At 35.1% G+C, this 15,496-nt stretch overlaps 1 protein-coding gene across 4 annotated transcripts in view; it reads left to right on the forward strand.

The window, feature by feature from the left end:
• The window catches only part of APC (APC regulator of WNT signaling pathway), an 89,480-nt gene that overhangs the window by 57,234 nt on the left and 16,750 nt on the right, over positions 1 to 15,496 (forward strand). For 2 of the 4 annotated variants that reach the window (XM_082784224.1, XM_082784225.1), the window contains exons 6-9: positions 129 to 242; positions 4,452 to 4,535; positions 10,507 to 10,611; positions 15,088 to 15,210. In XM_082784224.1, the coding sequence (XP_082640350.1) occupies positions 129 to 242; positions 4,452 to 4,535; positions 10,507 to 10,611; positions 15,088 to 15,210 (426 nt within the window). The remainder of the gene's footprint in view (positions 1 to 128; positions 243 to 4,451; positions 4,536 to 10,506; positions 10,612 to 15,087; positions 15,211 to 15,496) is intronic. The other 2 variants (XM_082784226.1, XM_082784227.1) reach the window with 2 other exon arrangements.

Consider the following 15,496-nt stretch of genomic DNA (forward strand, 5'->3'; position numbering starts at 1 on the left):
GAATTTTGCTGTCAAAAGTAACTGTTCTATTTTTTTTTTTAATGAAATGCTACATTTACACAAGTGAGGTATATGATTTAAATGATGTTTGATGTATTAAAATTTTTTTTCTGTCCTTCAAATTTCAGTTCTCCTTGCAAACAGATATGACCAGAAGGCAGCTGGAGTATGAGGCAAGACAAATCAGAGCTGCAATGGAAGAACAGCTGGGAACTTGTCAGGATATGGAGAAACGAGCACAGGTACACTTTTTCTTTCTTTATGAGAGAATGGAAGAAGTTTTCCAGTGATTTTATTGAATTATTGGTAGCTGTATCTTTAAAATGTGTGTGAACAAAGTGATACCACACAGCATTTAGTTAGCCTTTTAAGTACAAAAACAGGAACCAGAACATAGAAAATAGCTACTCAACAAGCAACACGCTCTTCTGCCTGGATGGAAGAAGACTTGTGAGTTAGAAAGAAGTAGACTAATTTTCCTTCTGAAGAAAATATTTTATGATGATTTGCTTTTAATTTATTATCATTTTAGCTTCACACAAGTGTGTTTTTCAGCTCCTTTGTTTTGCTTCTGTAGTGCTGTGATTTTTGTGCCTTTTAAGGTTAGAATAAAATCCGTCTAGGATTTGATAGGTTTCCTTAACCAGAAACCCTATACGAGCATATGATGTATAAATAAAATGTAATTCACATGTATGCCTGAAAGTTGTTTGCTCTGACCAAGAGTTGTTTTGCATTCATGATGAATACATGCACAATTCTGTATGCAAATCATGTTACACACATTTGGAAGTATAAATCTGAATGTAATCGTATGGAACCTGTAAACAGAATAATCAGTTGCTCGCTCATTATAAAAACTACTCTCCCACAGCAGTGGAGTGACAATTTGAAATATTTATTACCATTTATTTCCATAGATGTTAAATAGCCAGTCTGTTAAAACATCAGTCACTATTGGTGTGCTCAGACAGACCCAAGTTCATTTTTTCCCTGTTTTAATCTGCTTGGATAATACCTGCCTCTGATCTGGAAGCCACGTGGCTATGTTATCAGTGTTTATCAGCTACAATGATGCCCTTCGTGAATACAGCTGTGGAACTTGAGTCAGCCAGTTCTGAGTGAATGCAGAACAGGCTTCATCTGCATATGTCTGTTTAGCCCTGTTGTAAAAGGAAGCAGTGCAGCATCAACACTGAAACTTCTGAACAAGTTCTCTTGTTACTAACAGACTAATGTAGAATAAGTTAGCTAAATGGATATAGCAGGCTGTTGGCCAATTTCAAATTCACTCAGAGAATAAATGAAACTGTTAAAAGAAGCACTTTGACTGTAGTTTTACCAGTGTGGAAGTAATTAAGTTGTCCCTGAAGTAGCTACTTCCCTACTTGTTCTTTTTTAATTTCAAGAGGGAAAAAACCCTACCAAGAGGATATTGAAGTCTTTTTACAGTTTTCTGGATCAATGTTTGCCTGTGGGTTTGTCACGCTGTATGACTATCAAACTCTGTGTATAGCACTATATACTTAGAGAAGTTATGGTGTCTATAGTAATTATGTAAAGATGATCAAATGGAAAGTAGCTGCATCCACGTCTGTTTCTTGAGAGCTTTGGGAAAGGTGCCAAAACTGTTTAGAAGTTCATTGGCGTACAAACATATAAAAGCAAATTTTAGATTATTTTGCTGTGCTGTTCAGATCTGCAAACTGAACCTTTCGTGTTTGACAAACAGAGCAAATTTCCTGATTTTCCAGCCTTCTTGCTGTACTGTATTTTCCTTCTGCCGTAACTGTATGTGATACAGAAGACAATGCAAAATAAATGTTGAAGGATGGAATAGTTCAGCTTTTTATGAAGGATGGCATTGCAGACGTCTCAGTATTAAGAGTCCCAAACATTTACTCTGTGAGAGAGCTGATAGCCTTCTGTTCGCCCAAGTAATTCATGTACTCCTTTCTTGGGTACCTTAAAATAATGCTCCTCTCCCTCTCTTTATCTGCCATTGTTTCCTCTGAACTTCTTTCTGAAACAAGTTAGCTCACAGCAGTCATTGTTCATGTTACTCCTTTTGATGATTGTATATAACAACATGCCCAGTAGTTACTCAAAAAGATGCATTAAGAATTTATTTCAGTTTGTTTAATTATTTACAGTAAGTTGTACTAATACCTGAAGTTTATAACTTCACATGATAGTTCTGACTTCAGAGGGAAAAAAAAGCATAAAACCATGCTTTATTTTATGTTCAAATATTGTAAGCTTAGTACTTCTACTTAGTAGAAGTACATTTTAATTTCTGTGAAATATAAATATTAAAATAAATATTAAATATTTATAGATATTTAAAATAAAAATTCCAAGGCTGAAATCAGTATCGTAGAGAATTTATTTTTCCTTCATGCCAGAATATGAAAGATCACGAGTTTTTAAGTTCAGAGCTCTTTAAAATCTCAGCGAAAAATGATAATTCTGATAAGAATTTATCACAGTATCTTCAAAAATTTGCTAAAAAAAAAAAAAAAAATGAACAGACCATTAATGAAAGGAGAGAATTTGCATTCTGGAGTCTTGTACAGATAAAAATGTCAACTCTGTTAGATACAGCAGTCCTGACTCTAAATGTAGACCAACCTATTTATAATTCTGCCTATTAAGTATGTTATGCTTTCATTTGGGAAAAAAAAAAAAAAATCTTAAAGACGAAGCTCCTCATGTCCCCCGTAATGCAGATATCAATCAACAGAAAGAAGAAAAGTCTGTTTAAATTTCTTGACTAAAATTTGGGAGATACAGATTCAATTCCTATCCTGGTGTTGTTAGACAAATGATGTGATCTTTAAGGTTTTTTTCATATGCAGAAAAATATTTCCCCATGTTTCGATGGGTATGTACACATATTCAGATTCTCTTGATGCGCTTTGTGAAATAAACCGCTTTTTACACAGAAATAAATTCACTTTGGGGGAAATTCAAGGCATTCTTAGAGAATGGATGTGTTCTGTCAGTCATGTATCACTTCACTAATGTACAGCTATTTATAGTAATTCATTTTCATTATCTTTATAGTACTAAGAATTTCCTGTGAGGGAACTAAGGGGAGCGAATTATTTGTTTCATGTTCTACTAAAGCTTGTGTGTGTGCTGCTTTCAAATTTATTGGTCATATTTCTGACACTTTGCTTTGCAAAATTCAAATCAAGTTTTTAGTTTGCTGTTTATAGCTTTGCATCTCTACTAAGTGTTGATACACATGATACTCTTCCTACAGCTTATGATGCATCTTCCATGAATTCATTCCAATTCACCATTATATTCTGTATTTCTAAGATTTCTGGATTACATCATATTTCTATTCCATGTGTATCTTTTGATAAAAACACCTTTTTTTTAAAGTTCACCTTATTTCCATTTTCTAGGCTATAAAGATGTTAAATAAGGTTGGTTATAGTGTTGATCCTTGTCCACTAAATGCAGAAAGTCTTTTCTTTTTTAATATGACATTGAAGATGTTACTCAGGTAAAAATATCAGGATTGTATTTATCTATAGTACAAAAAAAAAAAAAAAAAAAATCAGTTTTCTGTTCATTTCCTGATGTTACTGGGCTTTTTATTCCCTGCCCACTTTTAAAGTCAAATTAAGTCTTACTTATTATCAAACTCACATAGGGATCTTCTACTTCATTAATTTACTGTTTCACAGAATCACAATGTGTCCTGTGCTTCACAGTACAACTTATATGAAGTATATTTAGCCTTTAAAGTTTTTCTCAGTATTCAATTTACAAAGCACACACTGACTGCAGTGGGAAATGAATAATGATATCTTCATAAGACTCACATTGATTCAGAGATGTGTATAAAATCCCAGACAAACCAAAGTAGTAGTATGTAGCTTTCTTTATTCTTGTCTCGTATATTCTTTGAGATTTGTAGAAGCAGAAAATACTCAGAAGCAGTGCATAGGCAGAAGTCACAGATCATCATAAAAACTGAATATGATGGAAGTCATTGAGGATTTTATACTTTTAAGACACTCGGTCAATATAAACATCTCCCACATTTCTATGTGGCAAGTAGAGTTCTAACACTGGACATGTAAGAAATAATTTGCTATAAATGTGGACAGAATGTTAATTTCAGAAATGGGAAAATTGTTAGAGTATACTGAGACTTTTTTCTATGCCTGTCTGCACTGTGTGACAACCTGCTATTATATCCATGCTATTGTCAGATTTATTAGAAACCCAGCTACCCGCTGTTTTCGATGTTTGCAGTCATGCCTGTGTTTTATTGTGAAGTACACTTGAATTAAAATATAAATTAAGTAGTTCTGTTAGTAGAAGCTGTTGTAGTCACCTGTATTTGAAATGAACTCTTCATATTGTCATTATATGCAATAAATAAAAGGAGTTCTTGAACAAAAACAAGTATGAAAATGTACTCATTTCAGGTGAGGGTGGCGAGAATTCAACAAATAGAGAAGGACATTCTGCGTATTCGACAGCTCCTGCAATCACAAGCAGCTGAAGCAGAGGTTAGTGAGCATTTACTTGCCTTTTTTTTTTGGTTGTGGTATATATCTAATTAAAAAAAATCAAATCATTTCAGTAAGCTCATAGGCAGGATTATTCGCACCAACTAGTGATGTCACAGTTAATGAACTAGTCAATATACGCAGGCTTTTTCTTGTTCTCTTACCAATTAACTGATGGTGAAAATACTTGGATTACTCTTTATGTTATTACTGAACTTAAGTCACTAATGATAAGTCAGTTAAAAGTTCAACCAGCAAGTTCAGTTAGAAGGTGAAAGTGCAATGTATTATGAAGCCTGTGTCTTGGTTTTAGCAAATAGTTATAACAATCACTTGTACACGCCTTACCAAATAGAATTTCTAATAAGCAGCTTCATGGTTTGCTCGTCCCGTGAGAGACAGAAGAAAAAAATTGGTGAACACAGCCTCAGTCAGACTTCTTAAAAGGCATATTTTTAGCATGAGTATTGGATTCTATATTAAGAAGTACAAAATAATGTTTCCTGTAAATGACAAAGTCTATAGTAGTAATTACCATTAGCAAAAACAGCTTTCGCAGTGGAAATTCGCTTAAAAGTTCAACTCAGTTGCTTTTACTGGTAAATTAACTATAAATTTTATCTTAGATGTGAATATTTTAGGTTTTATCTTCACTCAAAATATCTACAGTGAGAGTCCAGAACAGTATTTAAATTCTTAAGGGACGTATGTTTTTCCATTTGTAAAAATGTTTTCATTATTTCAAGATCTGGGGGAAAATCTGGTATTATAAGTGAAGCTGACAGAAGTGTGTATAATTTAAACTACCTGGTCTTTTTATGCATTAGCCAATCCAGGTGTTTGTGCACATTGATTGATGTACCCCTGAGCCTTTTCTTCTCCAGAGCTGTATCTTGTGTGACTATTCTGAGCAGATATCTGAAGAGGTTTAATGGTGCTTTCCTGCAACGAAGGACAGTTTCTGTTCTGTTTTTTTGCCCATCTCTCTCCTCTTGAGATTCTGAACTGCACTCTCTCATGGTGACCTGCAGCCAAGGCTGCCTTTGACTTTCATGTCTTCAGAAATTCTTCCTTGTTTGTGAATATTAGGGCCAGCAGGGCAGCTTTCCTTGTTTGCTCTTTGATTGCCTGTGTCAGGAAGCTGTCATCACATTGTTACGCCCTGATGTGCAGCCCTTCCAGCAGATGTCAGCGTGGTTAAAGTCCCCTGTGAAGGCCAGGCTCTGTATACACAATGCTTCCTCCAGTTGTTTGGAAAAGGTCTTGTCTGTTTCTTCTTCCTGGATAAGAAGGTCTATAGCAGATACACACTACAGCAGCACCCATGTTGATCTCCAGCTGATCTTCACCCATAAGCTCTTGACTGACCGCTACCCATCGAGGCACAAATCCAAGCATTGCAGCTGTTCTCCTCACCTTCCCAGCCTGTGCTTCCTACAAGGACTTAACCCTCAAGTCACAGCCATCCAGTCATGTCAGCTATCCCACCACATCTCCATGAATCCGAGGGGGCCGTAGCCCTACAACAACACACAGACCTTTGCTCTTTGTTTCCTGTGCAGCATGCGTGAGTGTAGAGGCATTTCAGAGAGGCACCCGAGCGTGCCAACTCCCCCTGTACAGGCTTGAGAGCTTTCCCCCATGGCTGTTCTGTATGACTGTCCACAAAGGGATTCCACATCCTTTGTCCTGTGGACTGCCCTTGTCTTCCCATCCCTCAGGGCCCTTTGGCTTGCCTACCCTATCTGCAACTTCCTTACTTGTTCTTTGAGGGATCACTCCCTCCCTTGTTTCTGGTGTAAAGCTCTCCCTAGCAGTTGGCCAGCCTGTGATACTGTTGCCTCTTTTGATCAGATGGAGCATGTCCCCAGAACACTTCTCTCTTACTCCGTTTAAAAAAAAAAAAAAAAAAAAAAAAAAAAAAAAAAAAGCACAGTATTTTAGCCTCACGGGAGGTCAAACACTCAAATGGTCAAACAGCAATGAGATGGAACTACCTAATTAGAGAAGATTTTTGTCTTAGTTTTCCCTCCACTCCTCCGTTTTTCAAATTACTTGGCTGATGAATACATGCTAATTCTTCTGCTTTTTCAAAATTTTATTATGGTGTCTTACCCATAACGCATCTGGTTGGCTGGTTGTACTGTTATTGCGTGCTTTAGGAGTTACCTATGTGCTGGTGGTAAAGGAGGTAGTTTCTACACAGTTATTAATACTTTGGTGTAGGTTAAGTCATTTGATGGATGGATATCCTATTGAATAGTATCTGGATCTAGCTGAAATCGCCTGGTGGCAAGAAAAGGAGGGTATTAGCAGTGAAATTGCAAAGTCCTTGTAACTGAAAAGTGTAAACACGAGGCATTTAGTATATTTCTGTTGTGCCTGATATGATACCCAACTTGAATGTGCTCCTTATGTTTATAAAGATCTACTGTCAATAATAAATGCCACAGCTTTATCTGCTGATATGGTTGGCCTGTGTGGTTATGCCAATCATTATGGAATCTAAGAGCAATATATGCTGTAGAAAAAGACCAAATATAATAATATACTATAAAGAGTAGTTTTATGAAATAAATCAGCAAAGAAAACTTCAGCACTCATTTGTAAGGCTTTGCAAATTGCTAGCTCGTGTAAATGCTGTTAGAAATAGTTGAAGTAGTTTACTTGCGAGTACCTCCCAGTTTCATAACAATTCTCATGTATCAATAAAATGTTTTTTAAAACCTTCATAGCAAAGTTTGAAATCTATATAGAGTTAGACCCCTTCAAAGACAGGATGTTTTGCTGTCAGGTACAAATCTGAAATTGCATTTAAAAGAAAAAGGCAATTTCTTGTCAAGTACTTAATACGGGGTTTTCAATTTGTTACAGTGGCACAGGCCTATCTGTCATTTGAAATGTGAATGTTCCATTTTGCGGTGTTGCTGTAGATAAAATAAAGGATTTATTACATACGGAGATTAATGCTTTGCAAACTTTTAACTGTTTAAACTGTGATAGGCAGGCATCCTCTGAAAGATTCATCTGACTGCTTTTTTTTTTGCCTTATGACTCAGTGGAAGCAAAACTGTTTCAGTCTTCTGGCCTGTTCTTGTTTCTTGTGTTGTTCTCGGTCTTAAGTTCTTATTTACACCCGTATGTGTGTAATCGTTGTGCTTACTGTGAAGTTATGGCATATTTTATACTCTCTAGAAAATAAGAGTCTGTAGTTTTCAATGTACAGACAATAACAGGGTAGTTGAATATTGTGAAAAAAATAATCTCTGAATGGAAAATTGTTTAGTCCTAATAAATACATAAAAGACTTTCAGCAATTCATGTTTACAAGATATTAAGTACAATTATTTGCAGTTTGTCGTCTTAGCAAAAATGTAAATGTACTTTTCTACTAGTAAATAACAGCAAAATTACTTGTCAAGTGATAATTGGTGTTGACTTCAGAAGCGTTCAGAGCATAGTGACAAGATGGAGGGAGCACCTCTATCTTGCTCTTACAGGCACGTGCAGTCCTTCGCTATTCTGCTACTAAAGCAAACAAGCATACGTGGTAATTTAAAAGCTTAGAGTTACTTCTGTAGTGTGATGCCAGAAATCAGAAATGACAGACCTTCAAGCCCTATGGATGACTGATGAGACAATATGTGTGTTTATTCATGCATGTTGCGCGAGTGCACACTGATGTTTAAAATAAGGTAAGCCTTGCTTTTATAAATGTTAAGAATGGCCTTATAATTCTGAATGAATTTGGATGTAATGTTGACTTCTCTTTGTAGTGGCATATTTTGAGAGCTTTTTGGGGAAAAGGGAAGCCACCTCTTTCATAAATAGCACGTGAAAAATAAAATTGATACGAATGGGAAGAGAGGAACAGAGTGCTGAGGAGAGTTCTGCTTTTGGTGTCAGGGAATGAAGTATCTCCCTGACTGTGCTTTAGTTACATTAACAGTATTTAATAAATATACCACCACCATCATCATCCCTAAAAAAAATGTGCCCAAAATCCAGGACTATTTTTCGATGGATAACATTATCCCCTAGGGTAACCCAGTAATTCATTAGCCTTGCTAATGAGTGGTTCTGCTTTTCATCTTTAGGTACATTAAATACTACCTTCTTCATGAGATCGAAAATTATTTGATGGCTGGAAAATTCTGTTCTTAGTTACAGTGGATCTAGATTTTATGTCAAACTCATCATTACACTTTATTCAAGACTGAGAATACTGTGAGAGAGGGAGAGTCATTATACTGTATTCATACCGATCTTGATTGAGTCCCCACTCTTGTACTGGGGACCAAAATGTCTTCAGTCATGGTATGAGCATCCATAGCAATATAATCTCATACACAGACAGAGATAGTGAGTTTTTAAATTACAATTCAAATTTAAAAGAACAGTAATGCTGTTTCCAGAAAAGTGTTCAGAGTTTGGCCTTGTGAGTTAAAAGGCAAATGTGATACTCAGTTTCCATAACTGAGCATATCATGTTAAGAAAAATGGTAACAGTTGTGTATGTCATTTTTTTTTTATTACTTTGTGTTATGTTGACATATTTTCTTCCATTAGCATATATATATATATGATTTATTTTTTTAATGTCTGTCCCAAAATTATTGTCAAACATGTAGTTACTGTTTTTTGAAACTCTTTTCAACACTAAACATTTTCTGGGTTTGAGGCTCTAATGTCTTTATATGAACAAAATAAAAGAGTGTATAATGGGGATAATGTATGAGTTTGATCACCATACACCTAAACAAGTTAACTTTTTTCAGGTAACCGAAAGAGTTTCAGTATGTGCGCATTGAAGTATGCTTCTCCTGAAAGTAAAAGAGAAATTTCCATAAAGCTAGATGGGGTAGACTGTGCTATGATAAGCTGTACTGCTCAAAAACATCGTAGGTCCCTGTGAAAAATGATTTGAATATAGCAAGCATAAACAAATAATTTAAAAAATGAAATTCAAATAAGCGTATGGTAGTAGCCTCTAAAAAATGAGGCTTGGCATCAAAATTAATTTGCCAGGAGCTGGATTCAGTGATCCTTGCGTGTCCCTTCCAACTTGGGGTATTCTGTCATTCTGTGACTCTGTAAGAATAATCGTGCTTTTGAGGTAGGACGATACTTTTTCAACTCTAGACTTCAAACCAATTCAAAGGACAGGCTTATGTATTGTTCTGAAAAGCTGGGACATTTTAAGCATAGTAGTGGATGATGCTGGATATTCACGTACTTCATAACTACTCAGTTATTCTATTTGCTTTTTTAAGGAACTGTATTTAAAGGCCTGATTTTGGTGTTGATCTCTCTGAGCGGTGGGGACACTGGTTTAATTTCCACGTACTCGTGCAGAAAAGTGGGTCTCCTTAAGAAACTGAAACATTCATCTGTGTCAGGTTGCTCTATAGGTTTAATTTATTTTGGTTGTATGTGATCAGGTTGATACAGCATCAAGGATATAGCAACTTTATTTGCATCGAACCAGTTATTCCTACTCTGTTTGACTTTAAAATTCAGAACAATCCTTAATATACAGGTGGCCTTCTTTTCACCCAGAATTTGTTTGTCTGTGATTGTGAAGCTTAATTTAACCGTGCTAGCCCTAGTCTCCAGCAAATGCACGGATCACGTGGCAGTGCAGGGAAGACAGTTGTTTGCTCCAATTCTGTTACATTTCTGATAGCGACGTGAGCACAGCTGGTGGAAAATGGTGTTCCAGTGTCTCACAGCAAATCCTTTGTCTTGCAGGGCTATAATCCTCAGAGGACATGCTTCACTTTCATCCTGCAGTTTTCCTAAGACACTCAGCTGTTAATTATTTCTCAATTATTTCTAAGTGTTGCGAAATATAAAGTACTGTTCAACGGCTTTGTGAAGATGCAGCATTGATATATTTACAGTCTAGAGAGCTTTGAATGGTTGCATACTTCATTTCTGAATATAATTTCATAAACTCTTATATTAACAGAGAGCACCTCAAAGCAAGCATGATGCAGGTTCCCATGATACTGAGAGGCAGAGTGAAGGTCAAGGAGCAGCAGAAATCAGTATGCCAACTAGCAGTACTGGTCAGGTAAATTGATTATTTTTGTTTGTTGATATTATATATTTTTTCAGTTGGTGATGTTATACATAAATAATGTGGATGTAATAGTGCTGGAAATGTACAGTGCTTATTTATTGATATATACCTTACAATGTTTGTATGCCTGCTCATTTTAAAAAGATTTGGTTTTCTTCATTCCATCTAGAAATTAGTAATTACTTGTATTCATTAGAAGGAAATGTTTTTATAAGATGAAGTATAAGCATTCTATAATGCAGGGAGTGGTTTTCTTTTGTTTAAATAATTAATGACCTTGATACTAAGATGGATATAAGAAAAATGACTAGAGAAAATATTTTATCGTAGGTGAATTGTAATGTTAGCAGTATGATTTAGTTATGAGAAATGGTTCAAAATTTTACTTTATAAATTATCACTGAAATGTCAGTGATTTTTAAGAGAAGATTCAAATGGCAGGTTTATCATTGATGTTTCTTTAATACTATTTCAGGTAAAGATTTGAAACAGCATTATCAATGAGATAATCTGGAAGTGTGCTAAATGTTTTTGTAAATGCTTCTAAACAGTCAGTTGTTCTTCATTATATTAGTGAAATACATTAGTGGGTTTACATTTTAGGTGTTACGTTAAATTCTTTCTGTCTTTTTAAAAAAATACTTATCAACCCTTCAATAGCTAAGAATATTTTGATTTATTTACCGTGCATTAATGTTCATTCAGTTCATGATCTCCAACTGTAGCTGAGACATTCCCATTAGTAATGTGTATTCCTAAACTTCACACTACAAATCTAATAGTTGAATTCATATGCAAAATATTTCTGCTACTTTGGGGAAATAGAATTATTTTAATCCTTCTGAAAGTATTATGGACAAGAAGATTTACCAGAAAGAATATAAATTGTGGTTGGTTAGAATATTTCATTTGATTAAACATTAAGCAGAGCTCATGATTTTGCTTTTGAAATATATTTGATTACCATTTAGAATTAAGTTCTATCAGCCATATCTGAGCAATTGCATGAGGCTCTGACTCTAATTCTTATGACAGCTTTATTGTGTGGGGAAAAAAATAGTTCAGCACTGCTTTGAGGCTGAAAGCATAATGTGTTTGAATAATTGATGCATTGTGGCTGTATCATCTGTCTTCATTGTATGAATCAGGAGTTATTTTGGAGAACAGATATTTTACATGGAAGGAAGAAAGAAGGGATTGTCATGTCCTGGCAGACTTACTCAAGTGGAGGATTCATTCATTCTTCATTTGAGGTCCTATGTTTGGGATTTTAGTGATTTGAATTTTGCCTCATAAAAAATCTTTAAAACATGCATATTATTTCCTCCTGGAGACTGATAGATCCAGGGCTCTGAATCTGTGTTCTGGAGACATCTGGGGATTATTTACTTGCAGTGCAAGTCCAAAGAGAAAAGGCTTAATGGATTGGGCATAACATTTATTTGTGACAAACCAGCTGAATATACTTTGTTTCTTTTAGCAGTCACTACTAAGTGGAGTGCAAGAAGTTTTAACAAAATAACCTGGGTCTCATTGTTTTTGTAGCCCCATCTACTAACATAAATGAATGTTAATTGAAATGCTGCCAGTTGAAGCTGAGATTTTTCAGGATTCAGTTTTGTCCCTTTCATCATTCAGCTCTGTTCTCCCATTATGGTCACTGTGCTGGCACTGAAGAGAAGTTTTTGCATTCCTTTGTTTTGCAAGATTTGTAAAGGAATTCAGTTAGGTTGTCTGCTGCATTAAGAAAATCTGACACAAAATAGGGAAAATAACCTGACTGACAGGGAAAGTAACAAGCATAGTAAAACAAACACTGAGTGAATAGCAGTGAGCTATAACAAGAGAAAACAAGATGAAGTAGACAAATAGGAGATGGTTTAAAATGAGAAAGTCCTACACAAGAATGGTCCATGTAATATTTGTTTGTAATTTTTCACTTTCTCACATGAATGGCTACACATTTCTTAAACTAATTCTTCCAAATCAGTCTTTAGGACCCATTAAAAAAAAAAGGTTGTTACATTTCTTTTGGGACTCCTGGCATCCTGCAAGTAGCAAGGCCACATGATGGCTCTGAATGAAATAGGTATGGGAACAAAAATAAGTACAGTTTGGGAGAAAGAATAGGAAAAGTGCAATATTACTGTCTGTACTGTGGTGAACTTTAACAGGTAGTACTCCAAACTTTCATCTTTTTTACTGTATTGGGTAAGATGATCGTAGTGAATTTAGCAGTGGAGAATTTTTGCATATACATTATGTTGAACCTGTAATCCTCTGAACGTAGTCTGAGGTCAAAATGATATGAAGGGATTGGTCAGTGTAAAAATATTGGGGTCCTCTCCCATATTCATAGCACCACAGATTACTGAAGTGAGTAATTCAAAAAGTAAAATATAGTTTTCATGTTAAGCTTAAAGATTTTGAATTTTTCTCATATTCAACGGCGAACATAGAGGCTTGTTTACATTGGAAATATATATTGGAATAAATTAATATATGACTTTAAATCATTCTAGTTACAACTTTTTAGCATCCTGTGCTAGTACTTATTCTGTAATATGTATGAATGTTCTGGATTCAAATGGAGAGTGAAATGAGTATAATAATGGTTCTAAATGTTCCAATATAATGAGATTTTTTCTGTTTAAACAAACTCTGCATGAAGCTATTTCCAACTTTAATTATACTCACTTTCAATTTCAAATTTAAGATATTGAACTGTATGAATAGCAAATACTCTGAGAGGAATATTCATCTTCTTTCTTTATGGTGCACCTTGAAAAACAACAAATTATTTCAAAGTGTCTTTCATACAGTTTTCTTCGGTGTTTTATGTTTTCATTGGAAAAAAAAAATACTGATACTCATTCATCCAGATAGCTTGACAATATTGTTTTGTTAATTAAGCTAATAATTTCACGAACACATTCTAGCTTTTGGGCAAGATCAGCCAAGGATTGTTGACTACCTCAGTAAAGCAGTTTTTGGATACTAAAAGTGAGTGAGCATTTACAGTTCCTATTGCTGATTTCCACTGAGGTATTCAGGTATTCTCAACTAGGTGTGCAGGCACCCCCTTTGAAATTTTTTCCCTGATTGCATAGTCAGTATGCTACTAACTACTTTTAATTTTATAATTAAATCTAATTTTAAATTCCGATATTAGAAGTCATTAGATTGAAAGAACTGTCTTTAAAATATTTTATCCGTAGCATTTTAAATGTCACTGATACAGTCCACTGATATTTATGATTTTTTGTAGGAGTTGTGTGGCTTCTGTGATTCTTCCCTCACAGTTAGTGGTTAAAAACAGTTAGAATACGAAGTAATTTTTCAGCTTCTGGAGTTTATTTTTTGTGATGTTGAGAGAACAAACATGATTCCAGATACACATGTATCATATCACCATCTTATGATCGTGGTGGGTAACATACTTACCTAGGTATATATAAAGGGATTCAGGACTTTCAGGAAGTTGTCTTCCTTCTGCTATCAGCTGCTGTTAGACCTGATATGGGGGGGGGAGGTGGAAAAAAAAAAGAAAAAAAAAACACCAAAGACAACAGAGATCTGGGTTCAGGTCAACAGAGCACTGGGGAGATGTAAATTTTGTAAGGCACTCATCTCATTTGCAAGATGAAGTTCACCAATACAGAAATGAAATAAATAGAACAACGTTCTCTTAAAGTGTTCGCTATTCAAATGTATTTTTAAGTTCCTAAACTGAATGGGGACAGAGGGAAATAGTAAAGGAAACTTCACAGACAGTAAGCAGAGAAAATGATCAGCAAAGACAAAAAAAAAAGTGGACAGCAAAGGTGGAAAAGGAAAAATACACCAAATAGATTGAAAGACAGCAAATATCCTAATAGTAGTTCCTGCTACAGTAGGTAGGGACATTCACAATAATTTCTAAGAAACTTGCAGCAAATAGTGTCAGCATTGTTTTACAATGTTTCATTAAAAATAAAACCGATTCATCCATTTGTAATTTGCTTTTGATGTGGACAAATTCAAGTATGGTTATTCCTTGTCCAGATGAATCTCTTAACTTGTCAGTTCTTGCTTATCTGATCGCGTTCTGAAGATGTATGCATATCATTAGGCAGTATGTAATCTGACATAAAAGTAAAAGCTGCTTTTTTCTCTCCATAAAAATCATAATTCAGCTTGCTGCACAGTCCAGTTCTCCCTTTTCTCGATGAAAATAGGAAATATAAAACAATTCCATTGAAAACGGAACTCCATTGAGACTGAATTTTGGGAGAAGTGGTTAATAAACCCCACCTAACAGAGACATCTAAGTAGTGTAAGGGCAGGGAGGACCTAATTTACCCAAAATACATTGACAGTTCACCACTATAAATATGATTTCATGATCCAGTGCTGAAATTGAATTAGACAGTAGTTGTTTTTTCAGTTAGACTTCATGTTATACTGAATTGTTGTTTAAATTTGTAGGGTTCTGCTGCTCGAATGGACCATGAGACAGCCAGTGTTATGAGCTCTAGTAATAACTATTCTGTTCCTCGCAGACTGACAAGTCATCTGGGTACCAAGGTAACCGAAGATTACAAACCACAGGTCGCTAATGCTACATTTTACTAATACAATAATCTCATTGTTTCTGCCAGTAGTACTAATATTAGTTGAATAATCTATCCACCTATAGTAATTTTATGGAGATAAAACTTAACAGTATTTTTCCCCTTTTAAAATACATCCACAGAAACCCTCCTGTTCTGAACTTATTGATGACCAGTTAATAGTTACTACAGTAAGGAAAAAACAATTGCTAGAAATTTCTGCAGTATTCTAAAACTGTGATGTTGATTTATACTCCAAGATGAAAACTAACCCTTTTAAAAAC

Source organism: Aythya marila, assembly GCF_965140915.1.
Source record: "Aythya marila genome assembly, chromosome: Z".
In the NCBI taxonomy this organism is placed as follows: Eukaryota; Metazoa; Chordata; class Aves; order Anseriformes; family Anatidae; genus Aythya; species Aythya marila.